This window comes from Patagioenas fasciata, chromosome 7 (genome assembly GCF_037038585.1).
Source record: "Patagioenas fasciata isolate bPatFas1 chromosome 7, bPatFas1.hap1, whole genome shotgun sequence".
NCBI lineage: Eukaryota > Metazoa > Chordata > Aves > Columbiformes > Columbidae > Patagioenas > Patagioenas fasciata.
In genome coordinates, this window is record NC_092526.1 from 26,055,198 (window position 1) to 26,081,710 (window position 26,513).

Genomic DNA, 26,513 nt, shown 5'->3' on the forward strand with positions numbered 1-26,513 from the left:
GGACTATCTGATTACTGTACTTCTTGTGTGTGTTTGGCTTTTGCTGTTGTTTGGTTTGGGGTTTTTGTTTAAGTTCAGAATTAGCAATATTTACACTTCAGCAGAACCAAAATAACTAGAAAATAAAGGTCAGAGGAGGTAAACTAAGGTTCATCCACTTCAGCTTAATTTTTTGTTAAATAATTAAAAACTAGGTGTTGATCTTTAAATGATAAGTTGTCTTGTTCACATCTTTTAACTGAAATTATGAAAATAAAAAGCTGGGTTAATGAGAACTTGAATTCTAGACAGTTGTCTTCACAGATGAAGGGTTTAAGGCTTGTTCTCATCTGATCCAAGATGATTTTTTCATTTTCCCTGTATGCTGTGAAAATCAACAGTCAGTCAGTAATTGTGAGAGAGCAGAATATATTAACTGTCTTCCCTGTTTCAACTTCACCATAATGTATTTTGGAAAGAGTAAGGCTGACTTGTGTAGCTACAGATTAAGGCGTTAGCCGCCAGTTTGCAATTCTGTGGCTGGATGTCTGCACCAAAATATGGTCCTGTTTAAGAGCTGTCACCATGTACAGAAATACTTTGTTATGTAGATTCATTTACAAAAACTGATGCAACGTTTTCCTGTTACATAATCAAGCTTTTGCTCGAGTTTGTTCCTGACATTTTCTTATGTATATATCCCCAGTGCTGTGTGTGTGTATGTACACACACATGCCTCTAAGTAGCACTACGTTTCATTTTTCCGCAGTCCAGTAAAAAAAAAGTTAAAGAGTAACAGCTGAATCAAGCTTTTCCACATTGGGCTATATGGACATTTGATCATTTTTATTTGTATTACAATATCAACTCACAGAACAACTGCAGATTATGTATTAACAGAAGGTATCTGCAGCTTATTTTATTGTCTTTTAAAGTATGGCAGATAATTTAGATCCTGGAAAGAAACGAGTGTTTCTGACACTTGTTACTGCTTGCTGGAACTTACTGTTTGTATTGACCTTTTGCTTATATTTCAAAAATTTTCTTTTCTGTTTTCATTGCTAACTTGCATGAAGTCTGAATGTCAGACTCACAATAATTTGTGGTGTCGACAGCTTTTATACGTCATGCTCCCATATTTTTTTTTATTTATAGAGCATTTACAGTATTGAATAGTGTATTTCTAATTTACAGGATACTCTGTTGGAGCTGGGCATTTTCTGACATCAACCAGTACAGAAGTAGTTGGAGGGGCCCCCCAACAGGAGCAGACTGGTAAAGTAAGAGATTGTCTGTACTATTGGTTTGAAGAATATGCCCCCACATACCCACCTGTGATTTTCCAATTTAGATTAACATATTAAAGACAAGTGTCAGAGATGTATGATTTCTCACGAGGAAAAAAGTGTAAGAAGGAATGAGGGAAGATAGTGTAGGTAACATTGCTGTGAACTGTGGTGTTAAGGAAAGGTACAGATAGGAAATAGTAAACAGCTTGTACGTTGTGTGTTGCTTTACTGATTCTCTGGGATGTGATGTAGAGAAGGCACAGGAAAGTATTTCAGATTATGTTTGCTGAACACCACTTATATTTTCTTTTCATTTTAGGCATACATCTTTAGCATTGAGAAGCAACTAAATATTCTATTTGAACTAAGGGGTAAAAAGGTAAAGATTTCATGCTATTTTCCTGCACCTTGAAACCTCATGCATGTCTTGATCAAAATTTGAAGATAATGTGATTTCGTGTTTGCACACAGCTTGGTTCCTACTTTGGAGCTGCAGTTTGTGCTGTGGACCTGAATGCAGACGGCCTCTCAGACTTGCTAGTTGGTGCTCCAATGCAGAGTACCATCAGAGAAGAAGGAAGAGTTTATGTCTATATCAATTCAGGTTCTGTAAGTATTTTCTATTAAAAATGTATAGTAACACAGTCATTCTAGTATAACAAGCTAAGAAAAGGAGATATCCTCTCTTATCTTACAGTATTTCAGGATGTAGGGAAACCAGCTCTAGAACCACGATGACAGTCCCAGCAGGACTGTGTAGCACCCCTGCAACGGCTGTGTAAACTCCAATGCACCGTTCCTTGCACTGGTGTTTGAACTGAGGACAGGCTGGTTTTCCTTCACAGTAACTTTGTGTGGTGGCCGCCTGCCACTGTAGCCTCTGAGCGAGCTCTCCTCTACTGCTGTGCTTCCCACTGAGCTGCCATGTGAAGAGTAACTGATTTAGCACTTCAGAAACAAACAGGGAATGAAAAATTTGTGTGCAGTTAGTAGTACAAATCAAGAAAGAGACTGGTAGGCTTCAGTTTGGCAAATAAACTAGCTGGACAGATTCTGCATTAGAATTAGCTTCCTTTAATTATTTTTAAGGATCAGAAGTGGAAGTATAATCACTGTTTTTTGTGGGCTTTTGAATTTGGCTGGCGTGGTATATTTTATCTTCATGTCTTATTTTCCTTCCTTCCCTCCTTCCTCTCCATGCTAATACGTATTTATTCTCTTCTGCTTGCTATTAGCATTTTCTTAATATGTTTTCCTTACAGAGAACTGAGTCACTCCAGGATACCTACAGCTACCTAAGGCACACACAATAGCTCTGGAGCAGCTACTGTTTACTACCTTTTTAGCAAACACAGTTTTCACAGAGCAGTAAGCCTCTGTATTCTGATAGAAGCTTGCTGCTCTTTACAGGCGTTTGCTATGGGAACACATTGCTGTTCTTTTTCTTAAAGAGCAACTTTCTTATTCTTCATTATTCTTAATACTAAATGCTGTTAATTATCTTTGGTAATGCTCGCTTCTGCACCAAGTAGCTCAGTAGGATTATATATTAGCATCCAAGGAAGTTTTAACATTTTGAGTAATATTCTGGGTGACCTGGAAGACACTCTGTTAATGTGCCGTTCGTTCTGTTTTCCTTCAGGAAGCAAAGATGGTAGAACTGAACATAGAGCTCAGCGGGAGTGACGCATATGCAGCCAGGTTTGGAGAGTCCATAGCCAACCTAGGAGACATAGATAATGATGGTTTTGAAGGTAAGTATATAAAGAAAACCCCTTGGATTTAGTTCTCTCTGAGCAGTGGACTGTCATGATACACAGGAGGATTATGGAAGCTGAGAAGTCTTTCAGTTGGTGACTCAACCTTTCTTTTCTAGGGCACTGATTTGAAATATAGCTATTTCACAGTCATTGATGTGTAATACCAAGAGATTAGGTTCTATTGCTTTAATGAAGTGTGCATAAGGTGATAACATACTCTGAGACAACAGCTGGGGAACAATTTGGCAATTTTTTAACATCATAAATAAAAATTATACATTGAGTCAAGATTTGCTTCTGTGTCACCAGTAGGAAGTACTAAACACATGGGAATATAAAAAAGAACTTGCAAGTTGGGAGACTATTGTGGGATTCTTCCCACTCCGCCCCTTGGGTGAATCAGAGGTTGCCTAGAACAGGCTGTCTGGGTGGGAAGGACAGAGAACAAGGGGAAGGACTTCGATGGCCAAGCCCCAGTAGTGAATTCAGAATGTTAATGGAGCTCTGAGGGACCTTTTTCTTCCTGTTGTCTATACAGGAAGGTCTGTTTCAGGCACATGAAATTAGATGCCTAAATAGAAACAGAAACTGTTGTCCCTTCCTTCCCAGTGCCCAGGCTGAAGCAGCCTCTCTGAATATGATGAGATGTGGGCTGAAATTTCCATCAATGTTGTTCAGGTGGAACCTGCTTAAAGGGCAGAGAGATTCAGTCTCCAGATTTGTGTCTAACCTCTGTAATAAGTGTAAAAGAAATAGACACTGAAAAGAGAATGCCATGTGAAAGTTACAGCTAAAAGGGTTGTTAGTTAAAGGAAACAGATGAAAGGATGTAAGATGTGTTACAACATCTAGAATGACTCTCGTGGCCTTCTACTTCCCTTCTGCTTCTAGTCAGGCTGCCTAAAATGTATTTATAACAGAAAGCCCCATGGTCTGCTGTTCCCAATTTCTTTTCTTCCAGACCATACACTGGCTGTTAGGCCACCTGCAAACCCACTGCTGGCTGGGAGGGCTCTGGCTGGATTGGAGACAGGCAGAGGGCACCTGGCCCATCACCCCCGTGCATCTTGTCATGGTTTCAAACATGTGGGAATGGCCGGCATTCCTGCCTGGAAAACCAGTATGTGCTCCCCTCCAGCAGAGGGGCAGGCGCTGTAGGCTGCGTAGGGGTGGGATAAAAATATGATAGGCATTTTCTACTATTCAAAATTCATAAACAGTTTTAGTTTTTCCATTATCAAAACTTGGACTGTAGGCAGGGAGCCTACATCCACTGTGCAAAAAATGTCAGCTTTTTCTGGGCTCTATCTTTATGAAGTACATGTCTGTCTTCATGCTTCTGAATTACCCTTTTTATTTGCACTTATCATCCAGGGTCCTTTAACTCTTCCCTTTGTCTTGTGTTTTTGCTCCTGTTCCATAACGTGCAAATCTTGGAACAGTCATTCTCTTCTTATCTGGTCTCCTTTTTCCTTAGTCATCTTTTTTTTTTTCCTTCTTTGCTACCTGTCCCTCCAACTCCTGATAAATTCAGTCTCTCCTGCTTTACACTACCTTCACAATTTTATACACAAATTTTAGTTTTTGTCCCAAAACATTTGCGAACTGCAAAGGAAAAGAGTATCCAAATGTAGGGCTGGAGAACAGGGAAATGAAATCAAATTAATAGCAGCATAGTAAAGTAGATGCATGACACAGGATATAATGTAAAATGGGCATCCTAAACCTGCAGGGGAAGGCAGAGCAAACAAGTGGATTAGCTTTTGAAGGGAGCAAAAACGTTGAAAAGAAAAAGTGGAGGCAATATTGAGAGTGGCAATAGGAAAACACATTTTCTAAGAAAAAGAGCTGGAAGCAAAATATAAAGACAAGTTGGAGAAACCATTTGTCTGCAGTAAGTAATAAAAAAGCAGAGCATAGCCAACTTCTTCAACGATCTAAACCATCAGTATCAGCCTCGTGAAGATAAGGGCATGCATGTTGGTGTGGAGTCTGACTTCCTCAAAAACATATGTGTAGTTTTAATTGAACAGCACAATTTGGCTGTCCTGTTTTCATCTCACCAAATAGAAAGACATATTTTGTCTCCTTTAGTCACCAAAGTATGGATTCAATAAATATGGATTCAATCAGAGAGCGGTTCAGTAAAACCGAATCGTCAGAGCTATGCTTTTCTTGTGATTTTGGTTTGGTGCAGCACACAGTATTTCCAATTTGCAGATAGTTCAGTTTTGCTTATTTGTGAATGAAAGTTCACAATTATTAATTTATATTAGTAAATTTAAAGATGATGTCATCATCTCGCCCTCCCAACCCTCCACTTTCTGGTGAACAACCTCTGGCTATTTGAACCATGGGGGTATTTGGTAAGGCCTGTTGAGGGTGGCTGGGTTGCTTGTTTGTTTCTGTGTCACTGTACCTCTCTGGGATTAAGTAATCTGGGCAAAGAACATATATCCCTTTGTACAAACCTGCCACCTTCAGTTCCTTGTTAAATGCCTGTTCAAGCTTGTTATGGCAAAATAAATGATTGATTTCAGGCAGCGTAACAAGAGTACTTCTTGTGTTTCAGTGATTTAAGCCATGTGGGAATAGCAGAGTGGAAGAAAATCATCATAGTTCCAAGAATACAAGGCTTTTATTTTTTTTTCTTCTTCTTTTTTTTTTTTTTTTAAGATCATGATAATTTTGGCCATTCTCCATGGTAACCTCTTAAGAGTCAAATTCAGTAGAGGTAGAAACAGACTTTGTCTTGAACAAAATGGCTGTATTTGCCCTTGCTTTCCAGAAACATAGTACTTAAGACAGAGTCAGATTACTGAGGTGGTCTGTGTTCTTTCCATTTGTTTTATATCTATCTTCAGCACTTCTTTTGAATTCAGTCTAATAAATTTGGGCTGGTATTGAATGCATCTTGATTTGGATTTCTTTAACTCTTCCTTATCTATGTTTCCTAGTCAAGTGATTATTGTTAAATTGTTTTTCCATAGATGTAGCAATTGGGGCTCCACAAGAAGATAATCTGAAAGGAGTTATTTACATATACAATGGCAGGGAAAATGGAATAACACCATCATTTTCACAGGTATGCCTTTCCAATGAAAAATAATCAGTCCAGAAAAACCTCAAGTCTAAATTTGAGGTTTTCTCTTCATTTAACATTAAGACCACCTGAGGTACTTTAAAAGACTTCAGAATTTTTTTTTGCAGTCTGTGATTTCCAGTCACAATATAACCTGTAACAGAAAATGAATTGATTTGGAGGCCTCAGACAGGGTTTATGGGATATAACATTTGCAGTAATTGAAGAATATTGCTTTCAGAGGTGTATTTTCACAGGTAAGCATGTAACTGCAGGATGGTTGTGATGACATTTTTCATTGGAAATTGTAACTCAAAGATTAGCTTTCCAAGAATAATTTTCTCTTCTGTTTTTTTTTTTTTTTCCTCCTCAGAGAATACAAGGACATGAAGTCAGTAATTCTCTAAGCATGTTTGGACAATCCATAGCAAGTGGCGTTGATGCAGATAACAACGGTTATCAAGGTGAATTAAGCGATTTTGTTTATTTTTTATTTTTAAAAGACTAGAGAGTCATAGGGAACAACCCTATCGTGCTCCTTGGTACTTTTTACAGACGCAGAATCCGTTATTAAGATGACATGTCACATCTTGCATTTTAGGAAAAAAAAAAAGGGGGTAAAGCTGAAGCCAAGCAGTCACTTTTCACGGTCATCTGACATTACTGAAGGACTGAGAATGATGTAATTGTAAGCTCATAGTGCACAATTTCTGTTTTGATGGCAACTATCTCATCTGCTAATGTCAGTGAGCTAGTTTGGGCACTGGAAGCATGTTTGTTGTCCGGACTAGTGTGCTAACCTGAAAGTCTTGCTGGTCTTCACAAAGTCTGAGTTCTGCCAGGAGTCACGCAACACCGTGACTCTCAGTCTGTGTGAACGATACCTGAACCTGAGTCAGGGCTCAGGGCATTCGATCGACACTGTTGTGGAGTCCTCGTGGGCATAAAACAAAAGTCCTAATTTGGTATAAAACATATTGTCAAAAATTTTACCATTTTGCAGATAATTGTTACAGCAGCTCAGGTATTGCCTGTCCTGCCCCCATGTGTGTAAATGCACAAAGTTACCATGAGCTGCGTGTTGTGTGCTCTGGCTGTGTCAACAGAAAAGTTATCGGGGTTAATTTATAATGCTGAGTTCAGAGGTTCTGTACAGACCCTTGTATCATTTACATTCATGTGATTATTCCCTTTTACTACCTCATTTGAGAGGTATATGTGCTATGTGTATTTCTTATTGCATGAGTAGTTTTCAGTTAGTTTGGAATAAATTAAATATATTTTCTATCTCTATGTACAGTTTAATACATATAACAGATAGAGCAATATATGTATATAACTGAATTGTTCATGCATATGTGTGTGTAGCGATATTGAATATTTGGATTAAAAAGAAGTCAAATATCTCCTGTTTAGCTGAATTGTCCTTCAGTATCAGCCACTTAAACAAGGAATAGAAATATTATGGCATTACCCATATCTGCAAATCCAGCAAATTAGCACGCAGTGTTAATCAGCAGTGGGCAAGTATTTGAGGAATCATCTTCTAGATGGAGAACACTACCTTTGAATATTAGCACATGCCTTCTAATAAATAAAGGGCAAATGGTGTTTTAATGCTGACCAAAAGGTGAATATGCTACAAAGTGCTTGTACTTGAGAAGTAATTCTTGTCGAAAAATTGTGCTTATTGATCTATTTTTTTGACTACAGATGTAGCAGTTGGTGCATTCCTCTCCGATTCTGCTGTGGTGCTGAGGTGGGATTGCTACATTTCAGTGCTTTTAAATACCATACAATTTAACAGTATTTTTTAAAATGCAATTTAATAAAACAGAGTAGTATATTTTAACCTCCTGATATTTTTCTTGGTGTCTTGAACTTCAGTCATTAGGCTCTAGAATGCTCTACAACTGCAATGTTTAAGTAAACGCTTTGAAGAAAATGAAAATATAATTCTGAAACTTCTCAAGGTACAAACGTTCTGCATACAACTATTTGAATTCTGAAAAATGCAGATAACTTAAAATTAATTATAAAATATAAAATTAGATTCTGTCAGAGATTGTTAGATTCTGCAGATTCTGTGAGCTATTTCTGAAGTGTTTTTGAACATTCTCTTTTCTATTCTTAGAACAAAACCGGTGATAATTGTTGAAGCTTCTTTAAAACATCCTAATTCAATAAATCGAACTAATTTAAACTGCATGGAAAATGACCAGCCTGCTGTCTGTATGAATTTGAAGATATGCTTTACCTATACAGGACGAGAGGTACCTGGTTATATTGGTAAGCTACTTGGAAAAACTCCAGTAAATGTATTCATTTCAAATGCACCTATTTACAGAATAATGCTGTTGGTATTTAGTGGACCATTAATCTGAGTTCAGTATAAAATGACAATACCTTTTTTAGGTCACAATTACCCTATAACATTGAGCCATTAAATTTTTATTCAATTTAGTATAACAGCACATCCCTGCTAGGACTACCGGGGTTTCGTGGCCTAGGAGAGACAGTGACGTTAAAAAGGCGAGATACTGTGGGGGTGAAGGTAGAGCTCCAAGTTGTCTGTTTGCTTTTGGCAAAAACTGATATCTCTTGAAGCAGTATCTATTGGAGGGAATATTAGTGGTGAGCTTATATTTAAAATCATTTACTTTCTAAATCTGACCATATTGCCTGGGTGTTTTTAACCTACTTGTGCTATTTGTAAATTGCAAACAGCCCTGCAAATACATGGTATATAAAATTAAAGTGCTTAAATCTTCTGTAGGACAATATGCAATTAACTTTAGCGACACATTACAGAGAACACATCCAATGATGAACTGTAAAGTTTCAAGTTGAGATCTCTTGAAATTCATATTTGTTGTGAAAGACGAGCAGTCAGACTAGATTATCCTTGCTGGATTTAGACATAAGACTTTTCAACTTAAATAGAGAAGACTAGAGGAAATTCTGGATGTTCTAACTAAACTTTTGGCAGAGATTAAAAAGTAATAGATCAGTAATGCTCTGAAACTTATTTGCAATTTATCACAGCAATTCATGCTAACCTAAATAGAAAAAACTGTGAACTGTCAGTCTTCCGACTTTATCTGTTTGTTGAAATTTAATGTCAGCCCTGTAAGTAACTGAAGCAGGTTTTCTTTAAATAGATTCAGATAGAAAACTATAAATATAACTTGACAAAATTATCCCTGATATAAGAGCATGTATCAGGGATCCGTCATGATGCAATCGGTTTTCAGAGGGATAGAAGCTTTTGTTAGGTATGGATTTATGTCAGAGAATTTTTAAACAGAGCATTTCAAAACTGATATTACAGAATATACTTAAGGAAGTGAGTCAGAAGATGCAATTTCTATCATAATTTCATGAAAATTATAACACTTAAAGCTTTCATAACTTTTATTTTCCCTGGGGTTTATTTTGCAGTACTGCTTTACAATCTGAGCGTTGATGTGAACAGAAAAGTGGATACACAAGCAAGATTTTATTTTTCCTTCAATGGAACATCTGATGCAATCTCAGGAAATGTAAAGATTTACAACAAGAGTGTTGCCTGCAAAGATCATCCAGCATTTATGAGGGTAATGAACTTTTCAATATGCATTGCCCTGTAAATTGCCCAGTTGGCTTCTCCAGAAGCAGAGTTTGATCCAACAGCAACGATCCTTTGGAATTAAGGATGGTACTGATTTGGCAATAAATAGTAAGAATCTAGTCAGTAAGATCCTGACTCCAGTAGCAGCTGCAAAATCACTGTTGTGCTGGAGGAAATGAAATGTGAATTCCTGCTTGTATCCCTCTGAAGGATGAATGAGGAGCCTGTCTTGAAAGTAAAAGCAACTCCAGTCAGGATGAGGATATAATATTTTTGTGGCCATTCACTGGACAAGAAAAAATGAAAGTGATTCAGTCTACCAAACATCTTAGAAGCTTGCCTATACCAACAGGATTTTTGAAGAATAACTGAAAAGTCCTAAAACGCAAACAATAAAAACTAGCAGACACAGAGGAACTGTTTTATTTAACACAGAAAATATGGACTTGTCTCCTGTAAGACCTTACCTAACAGGGAAAATAATTCTTTAAAGAATTCTGCATTCTTCAGACAGGGAATATTTAGATGTAAGGAGAAATGAGGGTAGTAAAATAAAGGGCAAGTTTGCTTGGCCTTTTCTTTAAAATCCTGAAGGTAGCAATTCTATGACCTTTTGAAACAAACACCTATCGGGATGACCAGTGCAGCTGATCCTACACAGAGGCTGGGAAATAGACTTAATTTTCTACAGCTAAAAAACAAACAACAACAAAATATAACAAAAAACCTGCAGGGAAAAAGTCTTCCATGTATTTTTATTCTTCCTTTTATTTATGTTTTGTTTATGACACCATTACAAGCCAAATCTTCACAATAAAGCTTCAGGATAGACAGGAAAGCTCATGTTATCGACTGGCAAATTGCCCTGATGTACCTCAACTGGAAGTTGTACCCACGCGGATGTTACTTACAGGAGCAATGGCAATTTGCCACTTATAAGAGTTTGATTAGCTAAGAGAGATCTGACTGACAGCCACCCTTGTACAGGTTGCTGTACCAGCATCAGCAGGTATTTGTGTAGGAGGAAGGATATGATTTGGTTCATCACTTCCTGCAGTTTATCAGTAGTATTTTTTCCTCCGGGTCATTCAGTTTTCTTTCTAATTCTTAATTAATAATAATCTCCTTCCACCCACTGAGGTTTCTGTACTTATGTGAAGCTTCTAAAGTTAAGTAAGTGTGAATGTCTGTCAAGTACAGTCTTTGCAAAGAGACAATGTACGTTTTATGTACTTTGAGTAAAGACTAATTAATAGCTAATTAGTATAATGGAAGTAATATAAAGCAGATGCAGAGAAGACCTTGTGGAAAACTATTATGAATTAGATAATATGTGATTTGGCCAAAGCAAGCTTGCAGATGAGAATTAAAGTAGTGGCCATGTGGAGGGACAGTCAGTGTCCGCCTGGCTCCTACACTTGGGGAATAACTGAGTTGGGTTTGCTGTTGTCAGCACTTGCTGCTTCAAGCTGTTCAGTTTTCACAAGCAGGTAGTTTGGGCTCTCATCTGCAACATTCCTACACTCTCAAGCTTTCATGTACAAAACGGTCATTTATTGAGGAGTTTAATAATTTTTAATACAGAATAGGCAATATTTGGATATTAGGAAAAAATTCTTCACAGAAAGGGTTGTCAGGCATTGTCACAGGCTGCCCAGGGCAGTGGTGAAGTCACCATCCCTGGAGGGGTTTAAAAGGCGTTTAGACAAGGTTCTCAGGGACGTGGTTTAGTGCCAGAGTTAGGTTATGGTTGGACTCGATGATCCTGAGGGTCTCTTCCAATCGAAACAATTATATGATTCTACATAAAAAGGCAGAAAAATAAAATTAAGTCATAATTTGATTTAGTGGTACTGCAGGAGAGCTCCTTTTGACTTCACACAGAAATAGCCAGGGCTTTGGGCTGGCATGATGCCACTGGTTCATTTTCTCTATTTTAGCCAACTTTTGCCTTGTTTTTCTGTTTGAGTGGGACAGCATTTCATAGGTGTCTAAGGCAGCATTATGGACAGAAGTAGGTTCACTATTCAGTAAGACTTCTTTTCATACAAGAATCTCCTGTTCTGAAATGCCTGATGGTGACATTGGATGTATGATGCCTTTCTGCACTTCTGACTACCTCTTACAGTGGCAAAGATGTCTGGAAAAGTGTATGAGCCATATGGCATATGGAATTATTTCACATGTAAAAAATAAGTGTTCCTGTTTAAGTTAGTGCTAGGGAACCTTATAATCTTTAAAACATAAGCACACATGTCTTGTCTTATATGATTAACTCATTAGGTTTCCAATTTTCATAGAAAGATGTAAGGGATATCTTGACTCCTGTACATGTTGAAGCAAGTTATCATCTGGGTCATCATATTATACAGAAAAGAAATGCTCAAGAATTTTCACCACTTCAACCTGTTCTTCAACAAAGGAAAGAAAAAGATGTTATAAAAAGCAAGGTTAGTGTTCAAGTTCTCTTTTTTCAAATGCAGTAAATATTCACATTTTAATCTTCAGTTAAAAAAAGCTTTGCACATCCATAGATGTGAAGGAATACATTTTCCTGACCAGCAGCTAGTGCCTTGATCTTCATTAATAAACCAGCATGCTAAGAAATGCCTAAGTGTTCGCTAAAAAAATATTTGCAGAACTGGTATATAATTTGTATTATGATTTAAGAAAAAAAAAATAAAAAAGAGGTGTGTGCAGAGAACTTGCAAGAATACAAAATATTATGTATGTCAGAACGCAAAGATATGAAATTCACTCTTTGAAGTATTCGTTCTTTTACAGCTACACGGAATGGGCCACTTTCCGGTATAAAACTGTTCTTTAGAGTTAATTCTGTGTTAAATACACAATATCATGTTGGTAATTCTGAAGTGTTTCAACAATGTTGCTGAAATATTAGTTCTGTAAAAGTATTGCAGGTTTTCAAACAGTCTGTGAGGTAGGAAAAAAAAAAGTATTCTGTATCCTTAAATTAGTATCAAATTAACTTTTTTTTCAGAAAAAAACCCCACCTTATTAAGAGTCAACAGACTCTGACTTAACCTAAAGTCAGGATGCTCTGTATTTTTAACTACCAAATGGTCATAAACATACAATGACGTTTCACAGCAAGTGAGCTTCATGTAATTCAGATAAAATTGACTATCAGAACGCTGACTATCAGAATGCTCCTTTCGAATGGCGTGCTTCTCTTTTTCATCTTCATTCACGATTTTGTTTTAGAAACCATGGAGTTGGAGTGAAAGAAGGTGTTGTTGAATATAGCAACATAAATGTGCTCTATACGACACTGATAACCAAGGCACAGACACATGCAACTCATGGCGTCTCTAGTCTCATCAAACTTTACCAAGTATATTATGATAAGTAAAGTTCATGTAATGAAATGCTTTTGCAAAAGTTAATGTGCTGTATCACAGGAGACACTGCAGAGAGCCCAGGTCTGGATCCTCTGAAGGACTCGGCCCTCTTTATGTACTACTTTTTAAAAAACAGCTGAACCTACACCCCCTGGTTTAACAGTGAGACTGAGTCTGGAGAGTCTCTCTGCTGTCATTCTGGGTGCATAGAATGTGTTTGGAAAATGGCAAATCATGGTGGGATTGAATTGTTTTCAGTAGCAAGAGTGTGAATGTCACGAGGATGGAGCCAGGCTCTTCTCTGTGACAAGCAATGATAAGACAAGGGACAATGGGTATAAACTGGAACAGAGGAGGTTCTATTTAAATTGAGAAGAAACTTCTCAGTAAGGGTGACAGAGCACTGGAAGAGGCTGCCCAGGGAGGTTGTGGAGTCTCCTACTCTGGAGACATTCAAACCCACCTGGACACCTTCCTGTGTAACCTCATCCGGGTGTTCCTGCTCCGGCAGGGGGATTGGACTAGATGGTCTTTTGAGGTCCCTCTCAATTCCTAACATTCTGTGATTCTATTAGCCAATTCCAGATACTTGGTAACAAGGTGATTTGTTTATTTCTTTGGAAATACTTTTACTCACTAGAATATGCATAATACACTAAAGTGCTTTTTGTAAATTTGTCTTTTGTAGTTTGTTTTTGCTAGATTTTGCTCCCAAGAAAATTGTTCTGCTGACTTGAGAGTTTCTGGAAAAGTTGCTTTTCCAAAGTAAGTATAATGTAACTTTCAATTTTTTTTGAGTGTTCAGTAAGATTTTATCTAAATTATTTTTTAATCTTTTGTATGTCAAGAACATTAATTTGCAAAAGTAGACTATAGACTTCTTGAGGAAATATGAGGAGTAAAGCTGTGTTTAGTTGAAGAATATTTTAAAATCATAAATCTTTCATGAAATGTAACAAAAGTTATATAATTGGAGCACTGATGTTGCATAATTAGAAGACTTTACAGCTCATAAAATGTCTTCTTCATGAAAAGGTAAACTTGAATTCTGCACTTCATATATAACTGGGCTCTGATTCAGGGCACAATGCATACTCAATGTGTAGACATCAGAACTACTGTTAAATTGACAAGCTGTCAATTATTTCTGCTGCTCTTACAAAGATACTGTACTTGCACTGTACAAAGAAGATACTGCAGTTTTGTACTAAGACATTGTTATACTTATTATTTCAATTATAAAATAATTAAGTGGCTCTTTTTCCTTATTTACTTGAGAATATTACATCCTCAGTTTTCTACTGCTGATCGAGACGCCAGATGGTTCAGTATTATGTGAGGTTTAGACTTCTTTTCCCCACATGAGTTAGCCTGCATTTTCCAAAATTAATCTTGCTTTGTGATTTTTTTTTCATTTACATTTTTGGTTTTTATATATCCCTTTGTATGTTTCAGTTTTTCCAATTAGGTATCACGTTTAAGTCCTGTTGTTAGGAAAGATAATCAATGCACTTTAAAAGTATTTAAATACAATTATTCTTGTCTTGCAGAATCTGTATTGCACCAAGCAATACTCTGTGAGATATACTTCTGTTTAGCAGCATCTCTGAAAAGTTTGAAGCCATGTACCATGGTTTCTACTCAGAATGGATTTTAATGATTTGATTTTGTTATATTTTATCATCACAACCTTTATTTTTATTGAATATTATACTTCAAAGCAAGAAATGTTGGTTGTTGGCATGCAAAAAGAGAAACTCTACCTGTTGTGCATCTCAGCTAGTTAGGTTATTTCGTGTGTGACTTGGAATTTCTTGTGTAATTTATCACTTTTAAAGCTGATTCTACTTTAATCAAGATACTAGGTTGAACAATGTAAGGTGACAACAAAAGATGATGACAGTCACATAATTCTGATTAATCACACCTGTGTGATCCTGAGCACAGATTACAACATACCTGCTTGGCATTAGGTACAAGTAGTAGATTTTTCAGTGTAAATAAATAGGCTAAATATCTTGATAAAGTGTGAAGTATCACCTTAAATTGTTGTGCCCCTAGAATCCTGATTAAAAACTAGTTAGCTGTGCAGCATTAATTTATTTTGTCTAGACAGAATGCATTCATTATCCTTGAACAGCAAAGCAGAGGCTTTTAGTCTTAAAATAAAGAAATCAAATAGGGGTGTCACTGCAATGCCTTACTTACTGAGTTACGAGCCTTCATGTATCCACTATCATGTTTTGTTTAAACTGCGTAGATTTTGGCCTGCTCTGTAAGTTCTAGTCCACAACATGCATTTTTTAATGAAGAATGAAATCTGATTACCAGGGCAAAGCTCTAGCGCAGCTTTGTTGTAGTCCCAGATATGCACCTGGTGCTTTTGTGTACTTGCGTGTTAAGCTGGGAGGCGTCTTTGTGACAGCATCTTGTTAATGAGCTTGGCTTTAAGGCATGGAAGAGGACTGAGCAGTAAGCATATAACTAGTAAAACAACTTTAAAATGTGGCCTAAACTTAATGAAGCTACTCAAATGTTAACGTTGTGGTTTTCTTTAATTTGCTTTTGTCTTAGAACCTATCTGCTTATGCAGTGCTTTTACCTTCTGTTGCTTTTCTAAGTGCCAGCCTCATTCCCAAAGGTCTTTGGTGACTAATGCTTTGGTTTCAAGCCAGAATTTCTGATAAATGTCTATTTCTAGGCAGCCTTTCTACAAGTCTTAATTAAACTTTAATGTCAAGCTGAAGTTTACTTTTAGCCCCCAAAAGGGTGGCTGTACTTGTAACATGATTATAGAACATTACATAGACCATGAGACAGGCATGTTCACTCCCCTCTTTGTGACCTGTTACATATGAACTCAGTCCTGTACTTTGAGTACAAAGAGTGAATTTTGAAATAATTCCTGAAAATACTGTAGCAGTAGCACACTGCTATTCTTGTCTTTGAAGGAAAGGTCCTGTCTTGTAAAAGCCAGGAGCACAACTGCTCTGCTAACAATGTTTCTACTCTCGCATTAATAACCTTTGGACTTAAAAAGTACCATACTGGAGCTGACCATCATATTATGGGTGTAACCTTCAGTTAGAGGACAGAGTGAAAACTTTCCTAATGATCTCCAGCTGAGCTTGGACAGAACCAAATGAAATGAGCTAAAAGAGCAGTGGTGGAAAATTTTTGCATCCAAGCTCTATTTACAATTACTTTTCACTTATATTATGATCATTATTTTTATAGGCCTCATGATAAGAAAATGTATCTCGCTGTTGGAAGCATGAAGACTTTATTGTTGAACATTTCTCTGCTTAATGCTGGAGATGATGCATATGAAACTGTCCTCCACATTCAGATCCCTAAAGGCCTTTATTTCATCCGAGTCTTAGAACTGGTAAGAACAAAAAAGCCTGTCAAACAGTAATCCTTTGACATTTTTCTTTTTCAGCCAGACATTTTTCAAATTATGCTAATTGTTCATTGCATTACTTTAAATACTGACAACCTACACCTCTCCCTTCCAAAAAAGCTGACAAAACTGCAGTTTTTAAGTTCTCAGACTTCTAGCTTCCTAAACCATGTGCAATTTAATCAATACAGGTGAATTACATCCTGGTTGTGAAATTATTTGATGGTAACAACTAAAATTTTTTTTTAATGGTTTCTAAATGTATTCCAGGATGTTATTGTTACTTTTTGTCTAATGATCGTGTTTTCAGTAATCACAAAGATCTCATTGAATCTGTACTTTTTCTGATGCTCAGCCCGATGAAGAAGTCACCCATGTAATTGTTGTGGTTTTTTTGCTTTCTAAAATAACTGCTCCCTGTGTAGAATCCCCCTGCCACCTTTCAGAGGTTGGTTTTAAACTTGAGTGAGTCTGGCGCATTTGCCTTGGCTTCACTATTGGCAAAAAGAAGGTGAAGTAACAGGACACAGTAATCAATACAAGGACATGTTAAAGTAGTTGTGAATAATATGAATGTTCTGTGTATTTGCATCAGTCAAATGGCAAACACCTAGCTCAGAGAAATAAAAACTACACATTTTCCATGTGCGCATGTAATTTGAAAAGTCTGAAAAAAGCAGTTTTATTTTAACCATTAATAACTTGTCCTTTCTTTTAGGAAGAAAAACAGATCCATTGTGAAGTATTAGATAAAGAAATTCATGCTGTGAAACTTGAGTGCAGCGTTGGTTATTTATATGTAGATCACAAATCAAAGGTAATCTATCTATGAACTACCTAGCTTTAAAATCAACCAAAACACATTATGAGGATTTTCAGGGGGGAGGGAAACCCTGTTTTTCAGAATCTCTCCTTCATTCACAACTAACATCTTCTATCATGTTGCTATCTGAATCTCTCTGCTATTTTTAAAATTAGTTAAAATTCTCTGGAATAATTCATTAAGTGACAACATTGTTTGTATTATGCATCAACTGATTGTGCTTGGCTTCCTCGACAAGCAAGCTAAGGCTGTGAACAAATGTATTGGGTAAAAAAGCAAGTATTTCCTTAATTCTGAATTTTTTTAAAGCAGGAAGTTCTACATGAACTTAGAAGAATATTTTTATTTAAACTGTGTTTAAGACACACTATCATGTGATATAAAGAAAATTTTATTTCTTCTACAGCTGGATTTTAGTTTCCTCTTGGATGCAAGCTCATTTACTAGAGCAGAAGATGACCTCAACATCATCATTAATGCTACCTGGTAAAGTCTAATAAAAATTGCTCAATGAAAAATATTACTAACTTTGGAAAACAGAGAATAGATATTAAAATAATGAGCAGGTTCCTGCCTGTATAATTTTTTTTTAAACTGCCTGACATGTTGTTAGCAAGAAAATATTTTTGTTTTAATAAGTCAAAAGATGTGTTTAATATTTGTTTATAGAAATAATGCATTTCATACTCATTTCTCTCATTATGTTTTTATAGTAAAAATGAAGACGGGAACATGTTGCTGGATAACACGCTAACTTTAACTGTACCTCTAAAATACGAGATTGAGTTAAATGCTCATGGGTAAGTCAGCTGTTGCTCTATTGCACATCCGTAGAACTATTGTCTTGTTACTAGACTAAATTCCCAAAGCTTTTAAGGAAAAGCTTGATGTAGCTGAAAAACCTTGTGAATGAGATGGCACAGCTGTCCTGGGGTCTGACCCACACACTGCTACAATTTTGTTTCCACTACTGGGAGGTGAGAGCAATGATATCAGTGCTGCTTCTAACTTGTCTCTTAACAGACTAATATTTTTTAAGAACTGGAATATTTTTTTGTAGATAGAGGTATTAAATAAGAGCACAGCAGATCCTTAGAGTCTTTGCTTAACATGGACCATATTCTGGGTTTGTCATGAGCCATTCACGGAGCATAGGTGATGATTTATGACCTTTTCTGATTTGTCTGCCTTTTTAAGAGGAAAGAGCACAAAGGTAGAGGACTTCTACTCAGTGTTCCTCTATTTACTTAAATACAAACCATGGTATTTTCTTAGCATGGAGCAGAAAGTTATGCTAATGATACATAGCAATTCTATTAACTAACAATTTCTAAACCATTGTAGATTTGTATCACCAGCTTCATTTATTTATGGAACAAGTGAGAAAGATTCACCAGTTACATGTATGAAGGAGAATATCAACTTCACTTTCCATGTAAGAGTTTTTCTTTGTAAACCCCATTATCCTCCTTGTTTTGAAGGTTAGTTTCTAAGATTTTCAGTGTATCTAATGACTGTCTGCACAGTCAATAAGAGCTTTTTAAGAGTACAAGGGCATAGTGAGCAACTTTTGTGCATTAGTGATGGGAAGTGGCTGTTAATCCCTCTTTGAACACTTTTTTTGGTCTGGGCAATCTTCCACTTAATGGTCAGAGAAAAAATACTTAGCACAAGCAGGATTGAAAGTGGCAGAGCAGTTCTGACTTGCCACTTCTTACATTAAGAAACACTTTAAAAGGAATTATCTTCCAGTAAACAAAAGGAACTAGGAGCTCCTTATAAGAGGATCTATAGGTATCAGATTTGTCTCCAATGGATTAAGAGCAGGAGTTAGACATTAATCTCTCTTAGTTCCTTTTGCGTGTTCTCCCGGAAGGCAGGCTGTATGACCTCAGGGTAGGCATCATGCATTAGCACTACTTACTTACTCATTGGGTTTGGAGAGTTAAGGGTTCAGTCAGCCTGCAGAATGAATTAAGCAAAATGTTACAACTGCTAGCAGAATCCCCTTTTGTGACAGTGTAACAAGGCAGGTGCTACTCCATTCTATGAAGTTCTATGTATATGTACTTCATATATATTTTTTGTTGCTTGCATAGCTACCATGAATTAAGTCTTTAAATGTATAACATTTTTCCTCACAAGGTTATGAATGCAGGACCAAGCATGGCTCCAAATACAAACTTAGAGATAATGATACCTAATGCTTTTCCACCCAATGACTTCAAATTATTTAACACATTGGATATCAAGGTAAGCACAGGTTACTTAATATACTATTATTAGCTATATGAATTCTATGGCAAAGAGAAGCAGAGCAGAACTAGGTACTAAGTCTGTGTTTGGTTTGTTAGCCATGGTGAATCAGAGTGAACAAGAACAGAATGATCTTCAGCCCCATGTGGTGTAGAATTCTGAAAGTACAAGTTATATTCCTTTCGAGCTTCTTGCCTTTCAGAAATCTGTATTCTGATTATTGTCTGATGTTTACATTCTAACAGTGATGATGTTATTTTTATTTCCAGACAACAGTTGGGCAGTGTTCCTATAATAAATATCCCAGAGACTGTAATGCAGCAGAAAAAAATGAGAACATATTAAAGGATGTTGTCACTTTCTTTTCAAAGCCTGCTAAGAGACAAATGGTAAGGTCTGTCTTTTGACATCAGTGGGAAATAAATGACTGGATGAATGAGCCTTAAGACAATGGTATATCTTATATGATGAGGTCACCAGAGCAGTCTTGTAAGGGTTGGCGGTGGGACCTGTGATAAGCTCAGCATAGTCCTAAGTAACTTTAGTGAACAAGGTGAGAACTGAGATGGGGAAGTTGTCACTGTTGATATCAGTGGTGATGACAGTCACTTCAAAGAACTGCCAAAGGGTTATGTAACTGGAAGAGTGGGCAAACAGAATGGCAGATGAAATTCAGTAACAAATGGAAAATTATGCATGTGGGAAAAACAGTCTTAATTTTAACTATATGAAGTATGGAGATCAAATATTCACTGCCTTTTCCACATCAAAAAAGTGCCATCAAATGTAACTAATAGAAGCCAGGTCAGAAAAAAACAAACAAAAAAAAGAGTAGTACTAATGATGGAACTTCTTACTGAAGGGTGTTATGAATGTGAAGCATAAGTGAATTCCAAGGGAGACTATACAAGCTAATGAGACTGAAAATCATTAAGAACTACAAAATATATGGAAATCATTTTTGGTTCAGGAAGTTCTTATTAAAAATATTTGGGAGAATATTGTACATGCCCGGCCTGTTCAGGTTCGTCCCTCTGTAACTGCTTATGGACCTGGCTGGAGATCAGACGCTTGACTGGGTGGTTGTGCTGGTTTTGTCTGGGAGAGAGTTAATTTTCTTCACAGTAGCTTGCAAGGGGCCGTGTTTTTGATTTGTGACTGTACCAGTGTTGATAACACAGGGATGTTTTGTTTATTGCTGAACAATGCTTAGACAGCATCACAGCCTTCCCCATTTCCCACCCCTCCAGCAGGGTGGGCTGGGGGTGCACAAAAGGTTGGAAGGGGACACAGCAGGGACAGCTGACCCCAACTGACCAAAGGTCCCGACCATAAGACACTGTGCTCAGCAATAAAACTAGGGGGGGAGGGTTGGCAGGGGGGCACTGCTCAACCACCAGTAGTCCAAACCAGAATTGCTGGTTACAAAATGTGTTACATTTTTGAGGGTTGGTTCTCATACAAGTCTCTGTGTCCTGCCACTTGTTTTCATTAAAGTACAATTTTATTTAATACCTTCATGTTATATGAAACTGGACATTTTAAAATATTTGGAACTTTAAGTAAGCATGTTACAAGGAACATCAACCAATGCTGGAGAGACAGCCCGCTCTAGAATATCAAATCAGAACTTAGTCATCACAGTCTTGGACAAAGAACATAGTCATGTACAGGCTTGCTCTTTTTGTCTTCTCCAAAGCTGAGGCAAATGGTGCTAGCTGTCAGTGTACAAGTATAAGGTTCTATCAATTGTAGTGTTTATACTGGATATCTTATAGCCAGTGTCATTTATCATTCTTGATAAAAGCTAATTTGAAATAACAGTGTAAAACAAATCTATAACCAAGCTATGACAAGTTATTTTTCAATCTAAAAAAATTGGGATTTTTAAGGGAAAGAACCTGTTGTTTTCTGTAACAATTAGAGTGGTCCTGTGTACTGTTCTTTTAGCACTTATGTAGGACAGTGATGTATGACAACCTAGAATTACATCCTGATTTTGCAAGAATGAACCTAGATCTTTTTGTTTCACTCAGTGCCTGAGTGTCTTTAATACTAAGATGATAAAGTTGATAAACTTAAGTTTTAACCTTTCCCTCCCTTCTACAGTACTGCATGAAAAATGACAACCTTTGCTTACAAATATATTGCACGCTTGGCAACATGGAGAGTGGAAAAGAAGCAACTGTTCAGTTGCATCTGGAGGCTACTCCTTCACTTTTAGAAATGGTAAAGCATGAATTTTTCACAATTGAGGGGAATATTTCAAGGCATGTTTTCTGTATTCGCTGCACATAAATTCTCGATATATTAATATATTTTTGGAAATAGTATTATTAAATCCAGATCTTTCAGGTGTTACCTATATTATGTTTTCAATGTTAAGTCTTAAGGTGATATATGAAAAAAGAAAACCACTTAAAAAAAATGTATTTTAGATAATCACTTTATAGTATGTTTTGCTTTGCCTGTTCTGGCTGGGTTACATAGGATTTGGATTTAATTTCAACTCATAATTGTACTTTTCTAAGAAAAGCAGCACGGATATGGACTTAAGCAAAATCCAACTGGGCTTCATTCCAGTTTCTGGTACTAATTTGTTTTGTGATCAGAAAAAGGCGCCATTGTGTGTTTGTGTGAGATTCTGTTTCTGTGAGCAGCTGTGTTACCCTTTTTACTGGGTAGGAATTAATGTGTTGAAGCTATTTTATAAAAGATGGATTTATTTTTTTAAATCAGGATGATGCATCAGCATTGAAGTTTGAAGTAAGAGCAACAGCCTCACCAGAAAAAAATGCAAAAGTTATTGAACTACACAAGGATAAGCAAGTTGCATATGTAAGAATTCTCTTAATGAATTTGTGCTAAACTTGTTAAAGTAGAAAAAACAACAGCAATTAAAATTGTGGAATTCTATACATATATATACACAGGCAATAGTTACTTAAGAATGCAATTACTTTTCCTAGTTTGATTTAGTATCTTTTGGGGCGGGGGGTTGGGGGGGAAATCATCACTAAACTTGTTTTCTGCTTTCCAGGTCTATTTGGAAGGACTGCACCACCAAAAGCCAAAATACCGTGTTACTGTGCTAATTATTGGACTAGGCCTAATAGTTGGTGTTACCTTGTTTTTGCTTCTTTCACTTCTGCTATGGAAGGTGGGTTTTCAGTATTTCTCAGTTGTTCTCAAGTCATGAATTCACACTGTTGGTGGATCTTTAGATTGGTTAGTGCAGGTTGAAGGTTAAATAATCTGTCCTTCCTAAAGAAATATAACTCCTCCTGTAGCTTGTGTTTTTGCAAATTATCTTTCCATTTCCCTTTATTTTATCTTCTGTTATCTAACACCACAAACCCCTTCCCATGTTTTATATGGCATCTCACGCTTGCAAATGATTTATATAACTTACTGATATCAAATGGATCATTTTTTGTGGGATAGTGCTCCATATTTAATGTCATTTGACAGAGGGTGACTAATAGTCTATAACATAGTTTCATGACAGAATAAAATGTTTAAGATTTTTAAACTGCAACATAAATGCTAAAAAAAAAAAATCCTATGCATAAGTAAAAAAAGAAAACTATGAAGGAAGCAGCTTCTCTGGCAGGCGATGAAGAGCTTGGTAACTCCTTTACCTAAATGCAGACTTTCTCTGTCCATTGTTTTTCCCAGGGAAGTGTAGAAATGAAACAAATTTAACAGGAAAATTATTTTAAATGTAAAATGGTAATAAAAATACTGGATTCTGTGGACTGTTATAGTTCACAAGCCCACATGTCCTTACTCCTTGCAGGAGAATATTAGCCTCCCAATAAGTCAAAGAAAAAGCAAACGCACTTTTTTTGATTGATGAGTAACACTTGATTACTTGGAATGACAAAGCAGTGGCAAATACCATCGATCATAAACACCATAAATATGCATTTTATTTTACTTCATCTTTTATGGTTTAGATTTGATAACAAAGATTTGCTGACAACAGATTCTAAAATTATGCTTTTCAGATTGGCTTTTTCAAGAGGCAATACAAGCCAGTCCCTCAAGACAACAACACAAGAGGCAGCTGGAGTTTTACAAGTGGGAACAAAGATGACTAAGATGGCAAATAAATGTTTGATTTTAAAATGAAGAATTTAAGATTCAGGTTAATTCACAGGAGAAACATCAGTGACAAGAAAACTGGTCTTGAGCTCACTTGCTCTTACAAAATACACTTTATTTCCTTGAACTGTATGGAGGACTATACCTTAGAGTACTGTTGTTTTCCTAACATGAAAATGGTAAGACAGTTTGTTTTGAAGTCTCACAGTATTATCTGAAATGTCATATATATATATAGCTCTGGTTTCAGACAGAAGAACACTAAAGATAAAAATAATTACTTACCAGAGAGAAGAATTTCTAGAAAGTAACAACATTTGGCCAGTCCTGGAAAATAAGATCTCAAACACATTAGCATGAGTTATTCTATTCATTTTCAAGTTTCAATTATCTTTTGATTAGCTATTCAAGGATAAATCCTGCCTCATCTTGCTTTGGCAGTTTTACAAGGGTAAATTAGCCTAAGCCATTAGAAGAACCATAAGTGGAGCACACGGATGCAGAGAACCACTATCAGAAGCTCTCTTGAGTTTCTGGAGGTAACCTTATAAGCCTTGGCTTCACGGGCACAGCCCCAGCACTGCAGAGACTGAGACACCCAGGCGAACCAGAACCAGGAGGAATGGAGGTGGATTTAGAGCAGGGAATTCTGTGGGATAGCCCCGAGATGAAACACAGAATCCTTTCTCAGCTGTAGGAAGAGGAATGCATTTGGAGATGATCATTTGTAGCCATCTTTAACATGATACTTTCAAGCATAATAGAATTAGTTGTTTCATCCCTTCCTCAGACATTGGTGCCACAATATTTTGGGCTTCTCCAATGAAATATTTGTATGTGGGTTTTTTTACAGCAAGTATTTATTTCTATTTATTTGAAGATTTTTCTATAGTACTTAGCATAATAGTATTTGGTACTGTCACTCTTTTGGGACCTGAAAAAAAAACCAAACCTTCACATGATGACAAAACAGAGGAACACATAGCCAAAAGTCTCCAAATGCCAGCCTTACTGGGCCAAATTTTATCTTTCAATGTGCCACCCTTTACCTGAAAGTACTTAGTAAGGAAGTCATTTGGAGAACTAGCTTGGGTTCTTGTGAAGTTTTCAGGTAAACACCATCCAAACAGGTATCCTCAGAAGCCACTTAGCAGAAAGGCAAGTGACTGAATAGAAACATGGTTCAAACCACTGCTCTGCTACTACAGGAAGTTTCTTCAGCTAGATAAGTTTGCACTGCCACCTAGCTTTGGTGAAATAGTACAATCCAGGGGAAAAAAATATATTGCTTTGCTCCCTGGTACAACTGAAGAATGTACAACTTGTTCAATAACTGCGTTTACTGCAGCAGCAGTGCGCAATACAGCCTTTCTTGTCAGGCTTCGATGTCTTTCTGAGCTGCAAGGAGAGATGAATGTAATACGTACATATGCCTTGAACCTGCACCATCATATGGGAATTAGCCTGAGACTCAGAAGCAATATGGAAGTGCCTTCAACAAGCACTTTTGTTAACAAGAGTGTTTACTGCCATAAAAGCCACATTGGCCACAGATTCTAAAGGTATTGGGGACCATTTTGTAATTTCCTTTCACTTCATTTGATGCCAAAGGTGTGGATCCCTCTGAAGTAAATTTTTTCTCTAAAATCTTCTGCAGTGTAAGGACAAATGAATGTGTGTATATTTTTTAAAAATTCAAAATAAAGTATGTGAAGAATGAAATATTTTCTTGCAAGTCTATGAAAATATATACAAAATGCTTATCTTCCAAATGTCTTTAGTGAATTTTTGCACTTTAAGAAAAGTATCTTTGAACAGAAATTAGTTTGATATAACAGCATATTGTGAAAAATATACCTCAAATACTGGAAGAAGCATTAACATTCTTTTTAGTACAAGCAATGCAAAGAAGTGAAATGAAAACATTTTATTTATCTTTGAAATAGTTTACGTAAGTCAGTATATGTGTTAATGTTGCCTTGGAAATTGTATATTTCCTATTCAGATTTTATTATTAACATGTTAATGTTGGCTACCTGTTTTTAGGATATGAAGCAAAATTCAGTTAGCTTTTATAAACCAGGTTGAGCAAAAAAAAAAAATATGTACAATGTCTGGATGATGGCAAGGTTATCAAGTATCACTCAATTTCATTGTATTAAAAATATCCCCAAAAAGTTAAGCACATGAATGCTGTTTCCTCTGCAAGTTCATTTTGTTAATTCTCAGTCATGTAATAAAAACAGTTAAATCTGCTGCATGTAGCTGGAATCTCCTTCTTAGACAACTTTAGGAAGTTTAGTTTGACTTAACATGTTAAAAATATTGGATGTGATACAGTATCAATTAATAGCGGTTTAACTGGAGACTACTCACTGTGACTCAGACCAGGGGTAGGTTCTGAACATCACGAAGACAGCCAGGCATGGGAACAGGGCTGCAGAGAGGTGGTGTCGTCTCCGTCCTTGGAGGGTTCAAGGCCAGACTGGGTGAAGCCCTGGGTGACCAGACCTGGTCTCATGGCTGTTCTCTGAGCAGGAGGTTGGGCCAGGCCAGCCCAAAGGGTGCTGTGACTGCTCCTGCTCTGAGCCCCCAGCCCCAGGGCAAAGAGCAGAACCAGCTGGAAGAGCCCTACAACAGTTGTTTGTCTGGGAACTGGGCCTTTACTGCTGGCCAGGTTTGCCCGCAGAAACTGCGTGAGATTTCCAACAAGTAACAGCTTGTTCCTAGGAGACAATAATCTCTTGTACTTTAGGTGCAGTACTTTTTTCTCTTGTCTATTTATCGCAGGTAAGAATTTTCCACAAGTAGTATTTAAAATAAAATATGGCTCTAGATCCCA

At 36.8% G+C, this 26,513-nt stretch overlaps 1 protein-coding gene across 1 annotated transcript in view; it reads left to right on the top strand.

Moving 5' to 3' along the window:
• The window catches only part of ITGA4 (integrin subunit alpha 4), a 37,957-nt gene extending 12,564 nt beyond the window's left edge, over window positions 1-25,393 (top strand). The window contains exons 7-28 of the mRNA XM_065840661.2: window positions 1,174-1,259; window positions 1,588-1,647; window positions 1,740-1,877; window positions 2,911-3,022; window positions 6,019-6,113; window positions 6,484-6,574; window positions 7,824-7,869; window positions 8,245-8,399; window positions 9,552-9,706; window positions 12,021-12,170; window positions 13,771-13,847; window positions 16,320-16,470; window positions 17,204-17,302; window positions 17,715-17,794; window positions 18,022-18,108; window positions 18,653-18,743; window positions 19,454-19,561; window positions 19,834-19,953; window positions 21,674-21,793; window positions 22,304-22,402; window positions 22,605-22,724; window positions 23,575-25,393. Coding sequence (XP_065696733.1) covers window positions 1,174-1,259; window positions 1,588-1,647; window positions 1,740-1,877; window positions 2,911-3,022; window positions 6,019-6,113; window positions 6,484-6,574; window positions 7,824-7,869; window positions 8,245-8,399; window positions 9,552-9,706; window positions 12,021-12,170; window positions 13,771-13,847; window positions 16,320-16,470; window positions 17,204-17,302; window positions 17,715-17,794; window positions 18,022-18,108; window positions 18,653-18,743; window positions 19,454-19,561; window positions 19,834-19,953; window positions 21,674-21,793; window positions 22,304-22,402; window positions 22,605-22,724; window positions 23,575-23,667 — 2,333 coding nt within the window. The 3' untranslated portion in view covers window positions 23,668-25,393. The remainder of the gene's footprint in view (window positions 1-1,173; window positions 1,260-1,587; window positions 1,648-1,739; window positions 1,878-2,910; window positions 3,023-6,018; window positions 6,114-6,483; window positions 6,575-7,823; window positions 7,870-8,244; window positions 8,400-9,551; window positions 9,707-12,020; window positions 12,171-13,770; window positions 13,848-16,319; window positions 16,471-17,203; window positions 17,303-17,714; window positions 17,795-18,021; window positions 18,109-18,652; window positions 18,744-19,453; window positions 19,562-19,833; window positions 19,954-21,673; window positions 21,794-22,303; window positions 22,403-22,604; window positions 22,725-23,574) is intronic.
• The last annotated feature ends 1,120 nt before the right edge of the window (window positions 25,394-26,513 follow it).